At 51.0% G+C, this 21773-nt stretch overlaps 1 protein-coding gene across 19 annotated transcripts in view; it reads left to right on the top strand.

Annotated features, from left to right (window-relative positions):
- The first annotated feature begins 14418 nt into the window (after positions 1-14418).
- TLE3 (TLE family member 3, transcriptional corepressor) overlaps positions 14419-21773 on the top strand; it is a 63866-nt gene continuing 56511 nt past the window's right edge. For 17 of the 19 annotated variants that reach the window (XM_063698664.1, XM_063698668.1, XM_063698669.1 and 14 more), the window contains exons 1-4: positions 14419-14888; positions 15401-15501; positions 16017-16080; positions 17079-17123. In XM_063698664.1, coding sequence (XP_063554734.1) covers positions 14865-14888; positions 15401-15501; positions 16017-16080; positions 17079-17123 — 234 coding nt within the window. In that variant the 5' untranslated portion in view covers positions 14419-14864. Of the gene's footprint in view, positions 14889-15380; positions 15502-16016; positions 16081-16130; positions 16269-17078; positions 17124-21773 lie in introns of those variants that run through there. The other 2 variants (XM_019011054.4, XM_063698667.1) reach the window with 2 other exon arrangements.

The following is a 21773-nucleotide window of genomic DNA, read 5'->3' as shown; positions in this document are numbered from 1 at the left end:
CCCTGCCCTTTGTGAGATTTCTGCCTGGGAAGGAGCGAAATGTCTACTTGTGCTGCTGCCTGGATTTCCAGCTATTGACAGAGACTCTGACAATGAAAGCAAAGGCCAAGAGAGGCAGAGACAAGGCGGCTGATTAAAATGTTCTTCCAGGGGGTAGTTCAGCCATGCCCAGGGAAGGCTGGCTGGAAAACCCGTACTGGAGTCCTTTCCTCCAGAGCTGTAGGCCCGGTTCAGGGTGGGGCTGTGAAAATAGTTGAGGAGTTTCTGCACCCCTACCCCAATCCAGCTGATCCAGCTCCCAAATCCACTGCTGTTGTTCCACTCCTCCCTTAATAACCAGGGTCACTCATAGGACCAGAATTTGAGGCTCAGTGTTCTGTTTCTAAAATGAGGGCAATGATAGTGCCCATTTGGTGGGGTTTGTTATAGGTCAGGTTCTCCAAAGAACAGACTGAGATAGAGCAGAGTTGCCGATGAAAATATAGGACACCCAGTACAATTTGAATTTCAGATAAACAACGAGTGATTTTTTTTTTTTTTTAGTATAAGTATGTCCCATGCAATATTTGGGACATAGTTATACTAAAAAAAAATTCATTGTTTAAAGGAAATTCAAATGTAACTGGGTGTCCTGTATTTTTATTTGCTAAATCTGGCGACCATAAAGTGGAGAATATTCCCATGCAGGGGACTCACTGGGGAGTGTTTCATTGCCAGCACCTCACCTGGAGGCAGGATGGGGCATAGGGAAAAGTAGATAGGGCTTGATGAAGTCACAACAATGTCCCCGCGACCCCATGGGGAGCTCTGGATCTCGGTTGGCCCTTCAGAGCTGCCTCAAAAGGGCTGGGGCACGACGCCTCCCGGGACCCTCACATCCTAGCATCATTTGAGGCTGGCTTTCCTGGGGAGGCAGCTGGCTGTCTTCTGCTGAAGGGGTCTCAGCTCAGTGTGTTCCTTTCCCAATACTCTCTGTAGCTGGGGCATGGGGCTTCAGTGCTGAGGGGGTTCTGCGTGCAGCAATCATGACCCTGTTGTTACACAGTTTGATGAGACAATTGTGTAAATGGCTTAGCTCAAGGCTGACACCTACAAGTCAGTAATTTTAGTATCCCCTGAATAAAGGCCAGGTCACTTAGCCTGGCTCTCAACCCATGAGCCATCCAGGGCCAAGTTATCTGCTCTTCTGATCTCCCTCAGCCCCTTTTGGGAAGCCCTTTCCAAAATCATGTATGTTGGAGTACCATCTGGGAAGGGGTCCATGTCCCCCATGGGTTGATGACCCCACGTGTGGATCCTCTCTATACCTCAATTCTGCGGACCCCAACCAATAGTATTACGGAGATCTTCTGAAGATCCATTCTGAAGCCCAGCCCTATAGACACAGTTGTGGGGGCTTTGTTCTTGTTCAGTCTGTGTCTGGCCTCATTCTTGTCTGAGTTAGAAGTTACAAGTCTGCAGTTAATTAGGCTGGAGAGGACCTTCTTATCATTGGCTAAAAGGGGAGCCCTGTGTGCCAACTGTGGAGGGCAGCCTGGTTCTGGCTCCCATTCTCTCTGGGTTTGGCCTCCATAGAGAGGGAGGCTGCAGGCAGGTGGGCTGGGGCTGCCTGCATGTTTGGCCCTTGCTGGCTTTGGAGGAGTGTCTCCCTACCTCTCACCCCCTACACACACATTCAGGTCTCCTGAAAACCCACCCACCTCTGCATTCTCCTTTTTCGAGGACTCCAGGAACCCTTTGATGAACATTGACTTCTAACATTGAGGCCTCTGGCTCCCCAGCTTCCCATCTTTCTGTGTCTCCCATTAATGTGAGACATATTTAAATTCTGGGAGCAGAGAATCTGGCTCTAGGTAGAAAAGCATCCAAGCTTGGATTTAGATAAAGAGGCTGAGGAGTCTGAACACATTGAGACCAAGCGGTTGATGTGTCCTCATTCATTCAGAATCACTCACAGTCATTGAAGGCTTGCTGCCAGCTGCGTTATCCTGCTTAATTCTCACAACAACCCTGTGAGCAAGGCTCTAGCATTATCCCAATTTTACAGATGAGGAAACTGAGGCTTAGCAAAAACAAGTGTCTTGCCTAAGGTCCTAAAGCAAAAAAGCTAGGGTGTCAGGATTCCAACTTGTATATCTGCAAGTAGCACTTAAGCTCTGAGTAGCAGGCTGTGCCTAGGTTGCGTGGAGTCACCTGTTCATGTATATGCTTAATGGCCTTGTGTCATCATTACATTCAATATCACTATTCTAAGAAAACAGATAAACATCAAAGAAACATAAATGACCCCAAAAAGCCTCAGTCAGGCAGAGATTGGCACAGTAGGGAGGTTTGCTGGAAGAAGCAGGAGTATATCAGTCAGAGGCCAGGTGCTGGGAACAAGAATCACCCCAGCTATTGAAACAGACATTTAAAAGAAGGAATTAGTATCTTAAGCTAGAGGAAAGGCCTGGGGGCTTGGCCTGCAGGAACTAGAACTCCACAGAACTCACCTGCCAGAGTTGCTGCCTCCTTTTATTTATTTTTTTAAATCCTAGTAAAAAACACATAATATAAAATTTATCATCTTAATCATTTTTAAGTATAGAATTCAATAGTAACTATATTCCTGTTGCTGTGCAACAGATTTTTGGACTTTTCATCTTGCAAAACCTAAACTCTCCGCTAATTGAACAATAACGCCCCATACCTCTCTCCCACCCACCCCTGACAACCATCATTCTAACTTCTGTTTCTATGAGTTTGATTACTTTAGATTCCTCAAATAAGTGAAATTACACAGTATTTGTCTTTTTGTGACTTTCTTATTTCACTTAGCATCATGTTCTCAAGGTTCATACATGTTGTAGCATGTGACAGAATTTTCTTCCTTTCTAGAGCTGAAAAATATTTCATTGTGTGTCTATACACACACACACACACACACACACATCCACATCACATCACATTTTCTTTATTCACTTATCTGTCAGTGGACATTTAGGATGCTTCCACCTCTTGGCTATTGTGAATAATGCTACCATGAACATGGGTATGCGAATATCTCTTTAAGATTCTATTTTCAATTCCTTTGTATATATACTCAGAAGTGGGATTGCTGGGTCATATGTAATTCTATTTGTAATTTTTTGAGGAACCTGCATACTGTTTTCCATATAGGCTGTACCGTTTTATATTCCCACCAACAATGCACCAAGGGTCAAATCTCTCCACACCCTTATCAACAATTCTTTTTTTAAATAGCAGCCATCCCAATGGGGGTGAGGTGATATTGCATTGTGGTTTTGATTTGCATTCCCCTAATAATTAGTAATGTTGAGCACCTTCTCATATGTTTGTTGGCCATTTGTATATCTTCTTTGGAAAAATGTCTTTCCTTTGCCCATTTTTTGACTGAGTTATTTGGTTTTTTATTATTCAGTTGTAGGAGTTCTTTATATATTCTAGATATTAACTCCTTATAGATATGTGATTTGCAAATATTTCTGCCATTCCATTCTGTAGGTTGCTTTTTCCCTCTTTTTTTTTTTTTTTTTTTTTTTTTTGAGATAGGGTCTCACTCCAGTTGCCTAGGGTGAAGTTCAACAGTGAGATCATGGCTCACTGCAGCCTCAACCTCCTGGGATCAGATGATTCTCTCACCTTAGCCTCCTGAGTAGCTGGAACTACAGGTGTGCACGACCATGCCCAGCTAATTTGTGTGTGTGCCTGTGTGTATGTATGTGTATTTTTGTAGAGATGGGGTTTCTCCATGTTGCCCAGGCTGGTCTTGAACTCCTGGGCTCAAGCAATCCTACCACCTCAGCCTCCCAAAGTGCTGGGATTACAGGTGTGAACCACCACACCCGGCCCCCTTTTCCCCTCTTTTAATCTATTCCTTTCATGCACAGAAGTTTTTAAGTTCTAGTCCCATTTGTCTATTTTTGCTTTTGTTGCCTGTGATTTTGGCATTACTGCCAACACATCATTGCCAACTCCAATGTCGCAAAGCTTTCCCCTATGTTTTCTTCTAGGGGTTTTATAGGGTCAGAGGGCTGCCTCTTCCAGTATAGTCAGAAAGATAGGGAAATAGATGGTGGCCTCAAGAACTTCCGACTTCAGGAAGGTCTGTCATCAAAATTCAGAGCTGAGAGAGTTGCACCCTCCACCCACACAACTTAACGCTTGACGTTTATGAAGGTAGTGGCTGGATACTGGAACATAGGTGCAGAAAAACTCACCATCTCCGCAAACACGTCACCAGCCAGAAAGAACAGGTAGCCAGAGATGGTCTCTGTCTTACTGCTGCTCTCCCATCTTGCTTGGGTGGATCTAATGGGAGAGTCATGTTTACTTCAGAACCCTTGCAGTGAGTGAGTCTAGAAGCATAATTTTCAGCTGTCAGTCTCTGCAGTGTAGAACATATCCAGTGAGGAGGTTCAAATGGAAGACAAGTGCCAGGAGGCCAAGGTAAAAAATTAGGTGATGTATTAGGAAGTGCCAGGCCCCTACTTAGCAGAGAGCAGAGCATTATTTCACTGGGACCTACCTGACATGAAGGAAAGGCGGGTTAGTGAGGCAGGATAGTATTGGGTAGGGTAATGCAATGGTGATGGGCACAACCTCTGCAGCTCAACAGGGCTTACACGGAATCCCAGGCCCACCACGCATGAGCGGTATGACTTGGCTAGGTTATTCCATCTCTCTGGATCTTCCTTTCCTTCTCTGTAAAAGGGTGGGAGGCTGCCCCCAGAATAATCTGTAGCCTTTCCCTTCTGAGCTGTTCAGCCCTTCCACACAGCAAGGCCTGAATTTGAGTCTACTTTCCCTACCAACGAGCTCTGGGGGTATGAATGGGGCCTCTCAGAGTCTCCCTTTTCTAGTAGGCCATTTCACAGGAGCAAATGAGATGTGAAATTAGAGCTAAAAGACTCCCAAAGCACGAGGAAACACAAGATCCTCGGAATGAGGCATCACCAGGACACCTAAACTATAAAACAGATAAAAATTGAGGCTGTTCTGATTGAGGTGGAGGAAGCGATCCCTGTGACCACTCTCTTTACTTCCTCATCTTCTCAGCACTCCCATCAACTTCTGAGGATCCCAGGACCTCGTTAGGGCACAATTTGAAAGCTTGACTGGTTTATAGAAAGAATCAATTCCAATGCCAGAAGGCCTAAGTCTGGTCAGAATTCGCCATCGTCAACTTGTGTGGTGGTGGACAAACTACCTAACCTTCCTTGGCCCTCAGCTTCTTCATCTGCCATGGAGATAATTTTCCCTGCTCTACATGTTGCGTCTTAACTAGAAACCCACAGACACGACAATGCTTTAAGCAGAAAACACAAGACAAAAGTAAGATGGCGTTGGTTTTGTTTGTACCTTGCTTCATACTATAGATTTTTTGTGGTAGGTTAGTGGTCAAATAATAATTTGGACCTCCAGGCCCTCAAAATTGAGTCCTTTTTTTTCAGTTCCACTCCAACATCAAAATCTATAGTCATCTATGTGCCTTTCTTACAAGTGAAGCCCCTTTGCCCCTTTTCTTGCCCCCATTTCTCTCTACTTCCAGAACTCCCAGGTCCACCTGCAGCCTGGACCTTCAGAGTCCCCATCAGTCTCTTGTGTTTGCCCCCCAACCTTGTTCCAACCGACCCCTCTCTGGTTGCCCCATCTCCCTCTTGCAGAACCTCAACTTCAGGAAGGGCACTCCCCAAAAAGGCAAAAAATACCCCATTACCAGGCCACTCCTCCCTGCCAAACTCCATACAACCTAACTGCATTTAGCCTTCCACCCTGACATCTTTCAGGGATGTGCCAACAGCAAGTTTTGTGACTATTTTCCAATGTTACACAGGCACCTAATGGCCCTGGGCTGTAGTCCCCACTTGGAGGAGCTGCCAGAGAATCCCAGGACCTCTCTAGCATTAGCTCTTCATAAAGAGACCTTATCTGAATGACTAGATAATTGCTAACTTGTAGAGCAATCTTTAAAATGGCTCAAATACTGCACAAGGCAGGAACCTAGAGCTGGGGGTATTTGAATTACTTTCTAGTAGAGAGGGCACTGAGAGTAGAGGACAGAGGATAGGCTTTGGAGACAGAGGGGCCTGGGCTCACCAATCAGCTTCTTCCCTTCCTGCACATGTGACACTTTCCTTCCTGTATCTCAGTTTACTCATCTGCAAAATAGGGACATAGAGAATGGCACTTTTTTTTTTAATTATTATACTTTAAGTTTTAGGGTCCATGTGCACAACATGCAGGTTTGTTACATATGTATACATGTGCCATGTTGGTGTGCTGCACCTATTAACTCGTCATTTAACATTAGGTATTTCTCCTAATGCTATCCCTCCCCACTCCCCCCACCCCACAACAGGCCCCGGGGTGTGATGTTCCCCTTCCTGTGTCCATGTGTTCTCATTGTTCAATTCCCACCCAAGAGTGAGAACACGTGATGTTTGGTTTTTTGTCCTTGTGATAGTTTGCTGAGAATGATGGTTTCCAGCTGAGAATGACACTATTTATTAAGATAACATGAGATAGTATATGTCAGGATCTCTCAACTGCAGGACTATTGGCATTTGGGGCTGGATAATTCTTAGTTGAGGAGGGTGTTCTGTGCATTGCAGGATGTTTAGAGGCATCTCTGTTCTGCACCGAAAGGCACTGTTACCCTGAGTTGTGAAAACCAAAAATATCTCCAGATATTGCCCAAATTCCCCTTGGAAGCAAAATCACCCTGAGTTAAGAGCCACTGGTGTAAGAGAACGCACTTGATACAAAATCAGGCTCTCACTATTGCTGGATGTATGTGACAAACTCACATTTATAAATTCGTTTATTAAAAAGATACAAAGCTGATAACAGATCTGAGAGTGAAAATCAAATCTGTCAGGCAAATACCCTCTCATCTCTCGTTCCCTCCCCATTCCCCATCCCAACTCAGAACCTCCATCAAAGACCAGGTATGCCGGGCACGAATTCTACCTAAATGATCCATACTGACCCCAGAACTCCCCTCCACTGGCGTGGATAATTCTTACAGCGTGGGCCTCCACCCTTGTGAAGTTGAATGCATTAATACCGGCAAAATATTTCTTAATCTCCTAAGCCTCAGCTTTGAATCCTTAAAAAGGAATGAAAGAAACAGCACAAATCTCTTAATTAGAACGCCCAATCACTTCGATAAATATTTACCCGGTTCCGGCATGAGGCATGGAAACCCTGTGCCATTAGTCAATAGAGGTCAGCAAAGTGCACCTTGGGAACAGTGGGATGCAATTCAGCTCAACTTTGGAGCGGGTGTAGGGGAGAATGTTTCCAGGCTTATGCTTCTGCTAAAGACAGGTGAACAAACACATTCCATGCCTACCCTGCACACCTGCCCCCCCACAAAGTCTCAGGTGGGCATGAGGGCCTCATTGTAAATCATCGCCTGGTAGTCTGGCTTCCAAAGCTTTCTGGAGAGAGGCAGTGGCTTCCTCTGCTAGTTGGGCCATGGAGCAAACCAAACCATTCCCCAGTGAGTGTTCTCTGTAGTGCCCTGGCTGGGCACCTTTGCTCCTATCTGGAGCTCTCTTCCTTCCTCCCCCCTGAGCCACAGCAAGGGCCACCCTCTATAGGCAGCTTCCCTAATTGTCCCAGTCCCTCCCCACCCCCACCCTTCTACCCAATACCATTTCCCTGCACACGCTCTATTTAACTCTGAGGGCCTAGATACAGCCTGGAATACAACCTGGAACTGGGGACAGTCTGGCCTTGTGTATGTTTTCGAAGGCAAGGGCTTTCCTTAGATTTTGGAGGTAAGCTTTCTGTAGATTCTTGCCAGGTAAGAAATTAGGTGCCATTATTCTCATTTTACAGAGGTAAAAATGGAGACCCCAGGAGTTTTGGGGTCTTGCCCAAGATCTTGCAGATCTTCCGGACTCCTGAAGCCCAGGTTGGTGCTGCCACACAGTCCGGATGAGTGGATCCCTCTCTCCTGGCTGTAGTAACCTTCAGAGGCATCCTCATTGGAGCCTGAAATGGGAGTCGGGATAGGGGCAGGGTCTTAGAGAAGCAAGCTCTTAGCTCCATTCCCCAGGGAGTAAAAACAGCTTGTCAGGTGGCAAAACTAAGAAAAGACCAAGGAAGCAGAAACCACCCAGGTGCGGGGTGAGGGGGAAGGGAAGGGTTTTGTTAGAAGTATTTGTTCATCCTGTCCCCTCTGCCCACCACAACTTCTGTCCATCCTTTTGAGCTGAGCTCAAGCTCCAGCCTTCCAGGAAGCCCTTCCAGAACCACCCTTCTCACAACTGTTCTCCCCCACTTCATACTTTATAGGCTTACTTTTTGTGGCTTGTCTTCTCAGAAATGCTATGAATTGCACTGTGGTGGCAGACAGATTTCTCTCTGCCTCTATCCACTCCCACTTCACCCCAGCGTTAGCTTTCAATTGCCCCTCCCCATTCCTTCCTTCCCCTCTCCTGCACACTCCAAGGGTCCTTGGGCTTCAGGGATGCCCAAGGTCATCTGAGGGCCATGATAAAGAATGGGATTCCCAGAGAGGGAGAGGAAGGCCCAGTGACCTCGGGAGGGCCTTCCTGAGAGTCCAGAGGAGAGGAGCTGGGTGTTCCCACCTGGGCTTGGCTGTGTCTATGCAGAATAAGGTTGGGGCTGCTGCCTGGCTTGCTCCCCCCAGGGCTGGGATAGAAGACCTTCCTAGCCTCTCCAGGCACGCAGAAAATGTTGGAGGAGTTGAATCACCCAGATAGTTGTACATTATCATCATGGCCACCACAGCTAACTGTTATCGATCACTTAATGTGCCAGGTTCTGTACTAAGTACACTACATGCATTATCTCCATCGATTCTCGGGACAATCCTCTCAGGTACTGGATTGTTATCTCCACTTTACAGATGAGGAAATGGAGGCTTAGCAAGATTAAATAAGTCCCCCAAGGTCACATAGCTTGAACCAGTCAGAGAATGGGAAGACGAGTTGGGAGACCCTGGGAAGTCCTTTCCTTCCACTAGCCTTGGTCCTCTTCCCTGAGATGAGGTAGCTGCAGGATGAGCTTTATAGGAGCTCCCTCTGGGGCTCTCCAGGTTCCTGTGGTCCCTCTTGCAGCCCTGGCCTGCATTCTCAGGAAAGCCAAGCTTGTAGATACAGCAGGGCGTAGTAGGTAAGGGCAGGCACACTGGTGCCCAATTGCCTGGGTCCTGTCCCTGGGACACTGATGCCCAAATGCCTGTGTCCATCAGTCACTGATGTGACCTTGGGCACATCATTGTACCACTGTGTATCAATTTCCCCATCTGTAAAATGGGGCTGATACTCATGGCACCCACTTCATTTCTTGTGTGAGTATTAAATGTGTTCATATTTGTCAAGTGCTTAGAATAGCACTGCACACAGCTTGAGCACTATGTAAGAGTTTGTTAAATAAATAAAAATTTCCCTTCCTTTTGCTCTATGTCGAGGTGCTTGCTTGTGGAGGGAGGTCTGGGATGCCCGGTGAGTGGAGGGGTGGGGGTAGCGGGGACAGAATTACTCTAGTCATGAAGACAAAGAATTGGAGGAGCCCTATAGAATCAACCGAAGGGGTGTGGCATGGTGAGGGAGATTTCTGTCCTCTCTAAGCAGTTCCAACAAGAGGCTTCCAAAAATCAAAGCCAGTGGAGGCAGTAGAGGAAGGGATGACAGGGAGAGGTTTGCAACCCCACCCACGGCACTGTGATCCATTCCTCAAATAGGTGACCACAGCCTGGTGGCTGGCCTGAGCCATACCCTTTAATTCCTAAGAAAGGGGGTAAAGCATATACTAACTCAGCTAAAGTGCTTGACGAATATTTTCAAAGACTCAGAGAAGTGGCTCCTCGGACTGGCAGACAGTTGCTCACCGGCCACCTTGCACCCCAAATAAAGGGCTGGGGGCTGGGGAGCCGCTGCTCTGTAAATCCAGGCCGGGCTTTCTGTCTCACCCGGGTGACTTTTTTTTTTTTTTTTTTTTAATGTGCCAGGAATTCCTCTCCCACGTGGGGTGGACTCCGAGGTACTCAATTAAGCAGCCAATGAAAAGTCAGCTCTCCGGTAGCAAATGACCCTGACACTTCTTGTAACATAAACAGTTGAAACGTTTCCAATTAGAACTGGAGACAGAGACGTTTGAACTCTTTCTCTCGACTCCCCTCCTTCTTTAAAATAATTGTCAAGCCTTTGGACGGGGTGTTGTATACATGTTTTTTATTTTCTTTTCTCTTTCTCCAGCATAAAAGACATGTATTTTTCTCCTTGTTTTTCCTAATTTGTGGGGTGGCATGTTGGGGGGGGGGGTGCGGGGAGATAGCGGTGGTAAGCTTAAAGGGATGTTGGCCTGGTTCCTTACCTCCCTGCCCCCTTCCTGCTCAGGGTTCAGGCAGCCGGTGAGAGCGGAGAGTGACGCTGGGTGAGGAGTGAGTGGGAGCTACAGGCAGGAGAGGCCTGTTCTCCCAAAGCCAGGCTCTCAGAAAGGGCTAGGCATGAATGAATGAATGAATGTCTTTTCTTCAGCAAAAACTCGCATGTATCCAGCTTGCGTAAGCAAAGGGGTCGCTGAGGTTGCCCATTAAACTGGCTGCCCTGGATTCGAATCCTGACCCTCTGCCCAGCTCGGGGCAAATGATTGAGCTTTCTCAGCCTCTCTTTTTTGCTCTATAAAATGGGGTCCCCAGCCAAACTGCTTCCCTCGGGAGTGAGGTAAGGGAGAGGAGAGCGCTGCCTGGGTAGCAGTGCCCTGCCTTGTACCTAGTGAGCGCTCAAGCGCTGTTCTTCCTGACTGCGTAGCGTGGTTCTACCGCCCGGCTCTGCGGAGGAGGCGGCGCTCTGCAAAACCGCGTTGGGGACACGCAGCCGCGAACTCCTCCAGCGTGCCGGGCTCGGCCCTGGCGCTGGGGCTCACAGGTGAACTCGACATGGGTCTGCCCTGCTGGAGCGCTCTGGCTCGTGTGGTCACCGGGGGGCGTGGACGTCGGGGCAGGAGGGACACCCGGGCGAGAGACAGAGCTGCTGTCCTTTTCTGTACACAATCTTCGTAAGACCCGACCTGGGGGCCCCGCGGCTTCTCGGCCGCCTGCTGGCGGGCGCCGTCGGAGCCAGTCCAGAGGGAGACTGAGAGGGAGGCCCGGCGAGGCGCCGCGTCCCTGGCATCTTGAAGGCATTGTGTTTAATAAATCCGAGCGAGACGCACACCCGCTCTCATCCCCCTCTCCTCTCAGCTCCCAAATCGAGACCTGCTGTAGGACCCCCAGTTTACGGGGTCTTAAAACCCCCTCTACTTTGAGTAGCAGCTTCAAAGAGCTCCCTTTAAAGTTCGCCTCCTCCCCCGCCCCCACGTCCCCTTTCACAGGCCACCCCTCCTCCACCACTCCTTCTAGACTTCTGGAGGACGACGACAACAAAACACTAAATGCAAGTTTAAAGGGGGGAGGGGAAAGTCTTCAGGCTTCCTCCAGAACGTGGGCTGTGGAAGTGACCTGTTTCAGGCGTGCGCAGGAGTCGCAACACCGTAGAGTTTGGGTTTTCTTTTTCTTTCTTTTTTTTCCTCTTTTCTTTTCCTTCTTTTTTTTTTTTGTTTGTGTGTTTTTACCTTTTATTATTTAAATTGATACGTTTCATTACTAGGGAGAAAAATAAAATATTCCTTTGATACACAAAATCAAATTGATATTTAGCCTCTGCTTACTTTTTTATGCATGGCTCCTTTATACCACATGGTAGTGACAGATTGTTTGAGCTGGAAGGAAAAGCCATTCAAAGCTAATTAAGCAGCCATTCCAAGCACTATTTGCAAGCGGGAGGCTCAGAAGCCTCGGCATTTGTCAGCGCTCCCCCACCCCGCGTGGTTTTGACTGACAGCTCTGGCCGCGGACTGACAGGGCCCAGCAGCTCCGCCAATCAGCAACGAAGAGCCCCTTCGGCGGTCCGTGATTGGTGACTCGCACCTTGCTCGGAGGCGTGGTCGGCGTCCCCCACGTGGGGCTGGAGCGAGAAAGGGGCGGGGCGAGTAAGAAGCGGGTGCGCCCACCCGTGACGTAAGGGGGAGGGCAGAGAAGGGGGAGGGGGAAAGGAAGCTCCAAAGAGGAGCCATTTTGTGTCTAATGAATGCTGCGGCCAGATGCTCGCATCTGTCGAGCCGGGCTTCTCCCTCCCCCGTCTTCGGTGCGCGCCGAAACACGATTTATGTTTTTATTTAGGAGAATAAATAAATGAAGAGGGGAGCGCGGTTCGGGGCTGGCGGCCAGAGCGGGCGCGGGGAGGTTCAGTTCTGAGGCGGGTGCTCACGTGTAACTCCCCGCGCTCCGGCCTCCGAGCGCCCGCTAGCTCTCAGCTCCTCATTAAGATGCAAAAGCGAACCTCCGGCTCCTAATGAGGGGAAAATATAGATTCGGGGACGCGCGGCCGGCTCGCGCGCGCCCGCCGCGGGCCCTGGGGTGCGTGCGGGCTCGCGGACTTGCCGGGGAGGGCCCCGGGGGTCCCGCCTTGGCTGTCCACCGGGCGGTGCTCGCTTTGAGGTCCACTCCCTGCTTGCTCGTCTGCCCCGCCGTAACCCCGAGCGCGGGAGGGCGAGGCCATCGGTTTGCGGGCAAGCTGGCCCCGGAGTCGAGTGGCCTGTGCGACCAAGCGGGGGGTCCGGGGGGCGCGGGGCCGGGGCGAGCGAGCGGGGGAGCGTCCGCGTCCCTCGGAGTGTCCAGGCTATCGACCGAGACACCTACAGGCTTCCGCCAACGCCGTGACACTGCCGGGAGCAGGCTGAGCAAACCAGGTGGGAACTCGGAGTTCCCGGGCCTCGGCCGAGCAGGGTCTCGACCCCATCCCCAACCCCCTCAGCCTGGGGATGCAGTGAGGACCCCGCGCCGCGAGGCTGCGGCGAGGGTGAAGTTGTGCCCACGGGGAAGGCGCCCCGAATGGGGCCAGCCGTGGCTGAGCCTGTTGTCCACGGGCAGCCGGGCCCTTCCATCTGCGCTGCCCGCCAAGCCAGAGTCCCTCAGACTTCTCCTCGCAGGCAGCCGCCGCACATCAAAGGAGCTGTTTATTTGGCTTTCTGAAAAGAAGGGCGAGTGAACAAAGGAGAGCTGGGGGCTAATGTGGGGGAGGCGGGCAGAAGAAGGGGTGAAGAAAAGGGGACATCCTGAGTTCCGAGCAAATTTTTAAAGGTCGGAGGCAACTTTAGGAGCCACCATTTTATCAGTCCTAAATCTTTTGAAGTGAAAACATTAAAGTGACAAAGTGATTCTGTTTGTTTTATAGTATCTAATTGGGCTGCTTTGCAGACCTAATGAGATTAGAGGGAGGAGTCGTTCGCCGCCGCTGCAGAATAAACTGATACATTACTACCAGCCACAGGTTTTGAAGATTGTACAGCTTGTCTTATTTTCTTTTGTTGTTATTCCTCTGTCTTCCCTCTTTCCTCCTCCCGCTAAATAATTATTTGCTAGTAGATCGTGGGAAAAAAAAGGAGGAAAAAAACTCGAGCAGCCAAGGACTATAATATATATCTATTTATTATATGTCTTTCGGTTAATTCCTGATCTGAGGAGCGCTGTTTTTCACTCCCATGCGAAAGTCACCAGCGGGTAGGGCCTGATTGCTACTTTTCATGCATAGTTTTAGACACAAGAGGGCATTGTGACGTCGCGCCCAGCGGCACCCAGTCGTAGGCCGAGTCCCGCAGCCCCACGTGGGGGCCCCGCGCTCCCATTGGCCAGCGCCGGACGAAGCTGCCACATTATTTTGTTACTTTTCAGTCCCTATTTGGAACTGCTCTCGCGGCAGTTCAGACCTCGTGCTCGTCCCCCTCGCCTGTCTGTGTGTGGTATCCGTAGGTCCGGGGCACTTTTTTTTTGGTGTGTGTGTGTGCGCGCGTGTGTGTGTTGGGTGTGTGTGTTTCGGGGGTTTGCCGGGGCGCGGAGAGGAGAGCCGGGCCGAGGGGAAGGAAGGAAGCCGTAGAGCTCCCCGGTCTCGGGCTGCGTCTCCCCTCCAGCGCTCTCCTGCCTGTGCGCTCCGACGCGGCAGCGGCGGTGGCGCTGAGCGCTCCTCGCTGGGGACGCGGTGCTCAAGCTGGGAGCAGCGAGAACCCTTTGCGGAGGCTTCCCGTGCCCGCTGGAGTTAGGATGCCAGGGCGTTTGATTTGCACCTACTGAGCCCGGAGTTCCTCCCCGGCCCTGGGAAGGGCTTGCAGCGGCGGCGGCGGCGGCGGCAGCGGCAGCGGCAGTAGCAGACGGAACAGCAGGCTCTCCTCTCCGAGGGGGGGCGTCGAAGCGCCCGCGCCGGGCTCCCGCCCTCACCCTCCGGCGCTCCTGCGGCCCCAAGCCACCACCTCGTAGCCCGCCTCCTTCCTCTTCTCGCCGCGAGCCCCAGGCCCGGACGCCTCTAGGATCGGACCCGCGCGCCCCGGATGCTTGGGGCTGCCCCGGCGCGCCCCCCTACAGGCGCGACCCGCTGAGTGACCCGGAGGGGGCCCGAGCTCGCCCCAGGAGGGGCCCCCGGCCTCCGGACCCCGCGCCGGACCTGCTGGGGAGCCGACGATGTCCGCGCAGTCCCGGGCATTGACGCGCTCGACGCAGCCCAGGGAAGGCGGCCGGCCGCTGCCCGCCGAGCCCTAGGCGCACAAAGCCCGCGCCCGCCGCCCGGCCCCGGCGCCCGCCGACGACTTTGCCGCCTGCTCCGCGGCTCTTTGTCTCCACTTGGGGCGGGCGCCCGACTCTGGGATTTCGCTGCGAGAACGAGCTGGGGGGGCCGGGGGCGAGCTCTCGGTTTCCCGGCCGCCCCCCGCTCGGGCTCGGCTCCCCCCTCCCCCGCACCTCCCCGGCCCGGGCTCTCGGCGCTTCCACGCTCTCGGAATCACGACCCCTCCCTGCCATGTATCCGCAGGGCAGACATCCGGTGAGTAATTGCAACTCGGTTTATTTAAGCATCTATCATGGCAGGGTAAACGAGGCAGTTTATCTGGCACCTCCATTTTGCTTGTTGCTACCTTTATGGTGTGTGTGTTTGTGTGTGTGCTCTCACACAAAGGGGATGCGGCCGGGGGGCGCCGCTGAGAGAGGAGGTTAATTCCGCGCGAGTGGCGCGGGGGGCTGCTTGTGTTCCAGGGGGAGCTGTTCACGCGGTCTCCGGCCCCGCTCTGAAGTCTCGCAACTCACCCGGCTTGTCTCCCGCCCCCGCCTTACTGGGGAGAGGGAGGCCCTTGGTGAAAGGCATGGGAGCCCCGCTGCCGACGGGGAGAGATGGGGCGCCCCCCCTCCGCCCCGTCGGAGAGCTGAGAAACTTGCTGGGAAGGTTCTGGGCTGAGGGTGGCCTCTTTTGGTTGGGCGCCGTTGGGGAGGGGCCGGGGCCGCTCTGAGCGCGGTCTCATGCCCCCGCCCCCTCCCCTGTCTTGTCTTCGCGGGCTCCAGGCTCCCCATCAACCCGGGCAGCCGGGATTTAAATTCACGGTGGCTGAGTCTTGTGACAGGATCAAAGACGAATTCCAGTTCCTGCAAGCTCAGTATCACAGGTAAGGCCGGTGGGGGCCGCCCCGGGGCTGGCGGGGAGGGGTGGGTCCCTGCGCGGCTCCTGCCATCCCCCGCGGGGACGGAGGGGGCTCCCGACCCAGGGGCGGCGGGGCAGCCCGGGCCTCCGCCTTTTGTTTCCCCTTTCCTAGCGCGCCGCCTTAACCCTTTACTGCCCGCAGCCGCCCGGCTCCCAGCGCCGCCCGTGGGGTCCCCGAATGAGGGTCTAGGTCGCGGCGAGCGGGTTCACTCCGGGTTCTGGGTGTCGGGAGCCAGCGTCAGGGTCCTACTCCCCTGCGGCCGTGATAAGTCCTTTGGCTCGCGGGAAGTTTCGAATTGTTTCACATCCCCCTCCCCACGGCGGGGACCCAAATCCCCCCGCGTCCCCAGGCTGTGGGATAATGGTTGCCCCCGGGGGGTGTCAGGGAAGTGGAAAAGTGGCTCTAGAGGCCCTTGGGTCGGGGCCTCAGAGGAGGCTGTCCAGGCGCCACGCCTGAGCCGGCTCCTCCTGCCCTCGCAGCCTCAAAGTGGAGTACGACAAGCTGGCAAACGAGAAGACGGAGATGCAGCGCCATTATGTGATGGTGAGATGCGGCCGCGGGCCTGGGGGGCGGTTGGGGCGCCGACCCCGGCCGGGGGCGCGGCGTGGATGTGGGGAGATGAGCGCCAGGTCCCCACCACCGCCCAGCCGCAGGGCGGCCCTGAGAGAGGGCATAATCTGGTCTTGCCCTCCCCTTCCCCAGCTTCCATTGCCGGGGCCACTTGGAGGAGGGTGAGTGAGGGGAGGGGCAGAAAGAGAAAGCCCGATTCCAGGCCGGAGACTTCTGTACTATCTTTGTGTGCCTTTAATTTGTGTTTTGAAAGTTTCCCAGGGGCTGATTGCCATTGCCCTATCTTGGCTAGTAAGATAGGATTGGACCAGCCCACGTGAAATTAGGGTTGGTAAAAATCTCTCTTAGTGACCTCCTGGGAGTGTTTGGAAACTTTTCTGCTTTGCAGCTGGGATCTAGCCAGAGTAGGACAGAAGCCCTCCTTCCCCAGGGTGTTGTGAGGAGTGGAGAGGCCTTATAAAGCTCTCTGCCTCCACTCCCCTCCTCAGGGATCCCCCAGCTGGGTATCTTCTCCACGCTGGGGCAGTAGGCAGACTGTCTTCCTTTTGCCCAGCAAGTTTTAATCTTCATTTGTGAGAGGGCACGGCTCCCTGCACTGCTTTCCACATAAGAGGCCTTCGACACAGTGCTAAATAACTCTCAGAGGACAAGAGGGTCCCAGTGTACACACGATTCCCTGTTGAACCTGAACCTTGTATAAACAGGATATAGGGCACATGTGGTGCTTGTGGGAGGGAGGGCCCAGCTCCCCTTACTACCACATATATAACGTTCTGTTGAGATGAGAGGAACGCTCGCCCTTGTCAGCTCTTAAACCGCTCTGTAAGCTGGCTTTGGGGTTTGATTTAAACTTCTTTAGCAAATGTATCGTAAAAGTATGATTTGGCCAGAACCTTTCCAAGAAAAAACTGATTTTGAAAAATGACCAGATTTCTGTGTTGTCTGTTAATAGCCATTCTTTTTACTTTTAGTACTATGAGATGTCCTATGGCTTGAACATTGAAATGCACAAGCAGGTAAGTGCTTTTCTCTTTTAAAAATATATTTCATTTTTTAAAAACTTATATATGTGGACTTCTTATGTTCTCTCTTGTTTGAAAGTGAGCCTGCTTCTTCGATTCCTCCCCCTTCTCCTTGAAGAGTGAATGGATCCAGTCCTTGAAATGCAAGGTCTGAGGCTTTGCTGATTTTTTTTTTAGACATGTTGAGCTTTTAGCATTTGAGCTTGTGAAATTAGTCCTGCTCTTGGATCTCGGTGGAGGATAAAGGACCAAAGGGAAAGTTGTACCTCCAGGATCTGCTTTACAAACTCCTGAAAGCCCAGAGGTGGCTGGCTGCTTTTATCTGTTTTAATGTAAAATTCTCAAGAGGAAATGCAGGAGGATTTTTTTTTCTTTCTCTTTTTTTTTCTTTTTGCAGAAATGTGATGTTCTGCCTTGATAAGATTAAACTTCAAGAACCTTAAAAGCCAGGCTGAGCTGTCGAAATTTAAGGGAACGAAGCCACTAACTGCTTAAAAATATAAAGCCAGAATGAAATACAACTTCAGTGCCTTGCATTGACAAGGTGGCTTTCTCATCTCTGTCTTGATTTGAAGGCAGCCGAGTTCCCATTTTACAGAGAAGGAAGCTGAAGCTCCTGGGTGAAGTAACTTGCCCAGGGGCAGCCTAGCCAGGACTTTCGAGATGGCTGGGGGTTGAGCTCAGCTTTGAAATCCTGAAGTCAAACCAGTTTAGCTAGTGTGGTGTCGTTTGATGGATATGTAAACTACCTGGTATTGTCACTCTTCTAATAACAGTATACCTCAAACCGAGCAAATACAAACACCCTTTATCTCAGTGCATATCAGTAACTAGTCCCAGTGCTAGGCTGGGCTGTGGGAGAGGCCTGTTTGTGTATTTGTGTTCTGAGGAAAGGCTGCCTATAATTTGGCTTGGCCAACGTTTAGAGTTGACTTGGCACGTATAAATGGAGCAGGCAGGCCGGTTGTTCTTTTTAACAATTGGTGTTCATGAAATCTCAGAAGGCTGTTGACTCATTCTAGCCTTTGGTGACCGTGACTTGAATGGATTTTCTGCTCTAAATTAACAGTCGTTTACAAGGTTTCAATTTTGCTCTTTAAGGAGGCAGGACCCAGGGCAGGTGACCCTGGAAAGTGGGCAGATTCCTACCCACTCGGGTGGCTTCCTATAGAGCCTTTGGGATCTGTAGTTTCCTTTCCCCTCCTGGAGGGAGCCCCCAGTGTTGGGTGAAGGGAAGCCAGAAAGGGGCCTGAGTTTATTGAGCAATGTGTGGGAAGCCAGCTTGTGGCTTCCTGAGGGATTAGTTAGTCCCTTAGGAAGGCACATGAAGGCTACCATGTTTTTACTTCTTGACACACAGAAATAATAAACAGACAGGGCTTTATACTTAAAGATATTTCTCCTTGGAAAAATAGAATAGAGACAGGTTCTGCAACTGGAAGGGGCCAGGTCCCGGAAGAATGCTTGAAATGGAACTGGGGGCCCAGGTGTTTCAAGGACCTTGGGGTGTATGCAGGGTGCCACTTCCTCCCTTTGTCTGCCCTGTCTTAATTTTTTTTTTTCTCAAATAGTATCTTGGGTGTGTTTAAAGAGGGTAATTGCACCCAGGTTTAAAATTTATAGCAGCAGTTATTGTAAGAGCTTGGTAATTAAGGTGTAATGTCTCGTTGCATGTTGAGGTCTGCATGGGTGGTGTTCCGCATGTCTGTGAATGAGTGGTGCTTTGGCACTAAGAATCCACCTTGGCTCGCAGCAGATCTGTTCTGTGAGTCCTGGGGATGCTGTGAACACAGGAAGAGTTAAATATCTTAACGCATTTGGTGGTGGGGTTTATATAAAGAGCAGCTGTGTACATCTGGGATTTCTGGCCATTCCCCAAACAAGGTTCTTAAGGGGAGAATGCCTGGGGTTTGGCTACGTTGTCTCATTTAATCCTCTCAGCTGCCAGTGGTGGATAGAGGCATTCTTTGCCCCCTTTTTATAGGTGAGGAAACTGAGGCTTCAGGGAGGCCAGGAGGGCAGAGCTGGGATTCAAATCCAGCCCTCTGGCTTCCCCACTGGGCACTTTACCTTGCTTGCCACTCACCTTTGCCCACTAGCCTGAGTTCCCAGCCTGAACATGTGTGCTCTGAATGCAGTGGCTTTGCAAGCTTATGGCAGTCTCTGAGTTGGGTGAAATCACCCTGTGGCTGTGGAGGAACAAAGAGGCAAGGAGGTGAAGAAACCTGTGCCGTGAAATGCAACCCTGACCTAATGGAGCTGGCCACTCCCTAGGTTTGCAAGGGTTCTGTAGAAGAAAGCCCTGCCACTAATTGTAGTGTGGGTCTTGGGTGCATTTGGCGAATGGTGGTTAGGCCTGAGCAAACAAGTTTATCAGCTGACCTGTTTAGCGGTTGACTGGTGTTTTATCTGCACACACAATCAAGTGACTGGAGTGCTTGAATTATTCATGCAGTGTCCTGCCCTCTAGACTTGACTGTTCGTGTGATTACATCTGCCTGGAACAAACAGGCTGGATTCTTCATCTTTAAGCTGGGGTGGGGGTGGGGACTGTCTGTACTTTTATATAATAGATGATCTATAGAGCTAGCACCTTGGGAAGTGTGGCAGTCCTCAGCCTGCGCGCATACATGCACACGCACTCCACCATCACCACCACATATTTTTTTTAAAAGCTCTCCTTTGCTGGCTCTATGGGAAATGCCAATTAGCTGGGAACCTCGAGTCCTGCCAGATGGGCCCGGGTATTGACAGAGGGCAGCTGATGAGGTGCGTCCAGCCCATTTTTATTTTACTGAGAGGTTAAACTCACTGTGGCTGGCTCCTTCTCTGGCTGTTTCTCTGTCTCTCTCTTTTTCCAAGCTGTCAAAATCCCAGAGAAGTAATAAATGGTTTCTCCTCCTACTCTTCTGCCTCCCTCCCTAATTATGGTAAAGCAGAGATTACAGAATCACAGGCCTGGCCCGGGACTTCAAGAGGTCACCCACCTCCACCAAGCCCCCTGCTTCCAGGCAGAATGTCAAGGGTGGTTCAGAGAGGCTGGGAAGGCAGTGATGACTGACCGGCTCATCAGTTGCCATCTTGTTTGTGCAGAGGCTTTCCAGTGTCAGCCACAAATAACAGAGCCAGCTTAAAACCAGGGGCCCCAGAGCAATTGCCATGCATTGGGTTTGAGGCACTGGCTCTCTAAGAAGCTGGGTCAGGCAGCCTTTTCACCCACTGTTGGTGAGCACTGACGTTTTTGAAAGTGGACTTGAGCCATTTTGATTTTGGGGCAGTGTCATGCCAACACAATACAGTCACCTTTTTCTGTGAACCGAACAACCTTTCCTGTAAGTTTCTCTTTGAATCTTGGAACTGGAAGAGCCCTTTGGCTTCTCATGCAAACTTTTCAAGTTACAGATGAGGAAACGGTGGCCCAGAGAAGGGAAGCTTATGTACTCAGTCATACAGTCCCACGTTAGTGGTAAAGCTGCTACTGCTGCTTCCCTTCCAACCCAGGACTCTTTTCTGTAAGACTCAAGAAATGAAGAGTGCTCCTTTTCTAGTGTATTCTGTGTCTTTAATTACTATTGCTTCTTTCTGTGTTATTATCCAAACAGGCTAAGGCTACAAAACTGGCCCCACCAAAGTCCAAAGTGCCCCATTTCGGGTTGTATAATCATATCACTGAACCCTTATTGTCCACAGTCCTGTTTTGAATTGCCAGCTATTTGCACAACTAATGATTTGATGTGTGTAATAATAATACATAATGCATAACTAGCAATCCCAGAGGAAAGATTCACAGACCGGGAAAGGTAGTATAACCTGTGAACTTTTTACCCTAGCCATGGGGTGCCATAAACACAGGGCTGAGGTAGGAAATGGAAAATCCCCATTTGTCACTCCCCTCCCCTCCCTGCTCTGGATCTTCTCATCTAAATGATAAGGGGCTCACCTGGAAGATCTTGAGGCACACAGAAGTTTTGTGACCACGGTGAAGGTGCAGGGTACAGGTGGCCAGAGGGAGCTACCAGGCAATGAGGTTACAAAAGACTCTGCCAAGGAGTTGAGCCTATCTTGATAGGAGAATGTGGGACCACTTGCAAAGTAGAAGGGGTCAAAGGTCCTTAGACTAGGGAAGTGCCTATTTGTGTGGCATCTGAGTTGAGCTGTGAAATTTTTTTTTTCTTTTTTGCCAGAGTGCTAGCATCCAAGAACCCTCCCACCCGGCCCCATGCCCTGGTATCTGTCTTGACTTTTCCTGCTATATTGATCTTCCCTGGAACAGACTGTAATCACGAGTCCTCTCACTGAGTGGGTGCCTGCCTCGCTCAGCTTTGGGGTCTGCTGGGCTCCAAGCTCCCTGCATGCTGTCTAGCTAGAGGGAGGTTGCCCCACCCCTCAAGACTGCCTTTGGACCCCTTTTCTCTAGTTGCCAGTGGGAGTGGTAGGGTGGGGGTTTCAGTGCTTTTGGGGTCTTTTCCTTCTTGTGCATTTGTCATTGAAATGACCCTGGGAGATGAGCAAATGGCCCCTTGTCCTTACTTTACAGATCAAGGGGTGGGAACCTGGCTCCTAATTCGGGACTCATTCTCTGAACTCTCTTGGACCAGGAGCCCATGGCAGACACGGAGTTCTTCCTTTCCTTGAACTCCTCCT

The sequence above is a fragment of the Gorilla gorilla genome, chromosome 16, assembly GCF_029281585.2.
Source record: "Gorilla gorilla gorilla isolate KB3781 chromosome 16, NHGRI_mGorGor1-v2.1_pri, whole genome shotgun sequence".
Classification (NCBI taxonomy): Eukaryota; Metazoa; Chordata; class Mammalia; order Primates; family Hominidae; genus Gorilla; species Gorilla gorilla.
The sequence above is the reverse complement of the archived record's forward strand: the minus strand, read 5'-3'. Positions and strand labels throughout refer to the sequence as shown.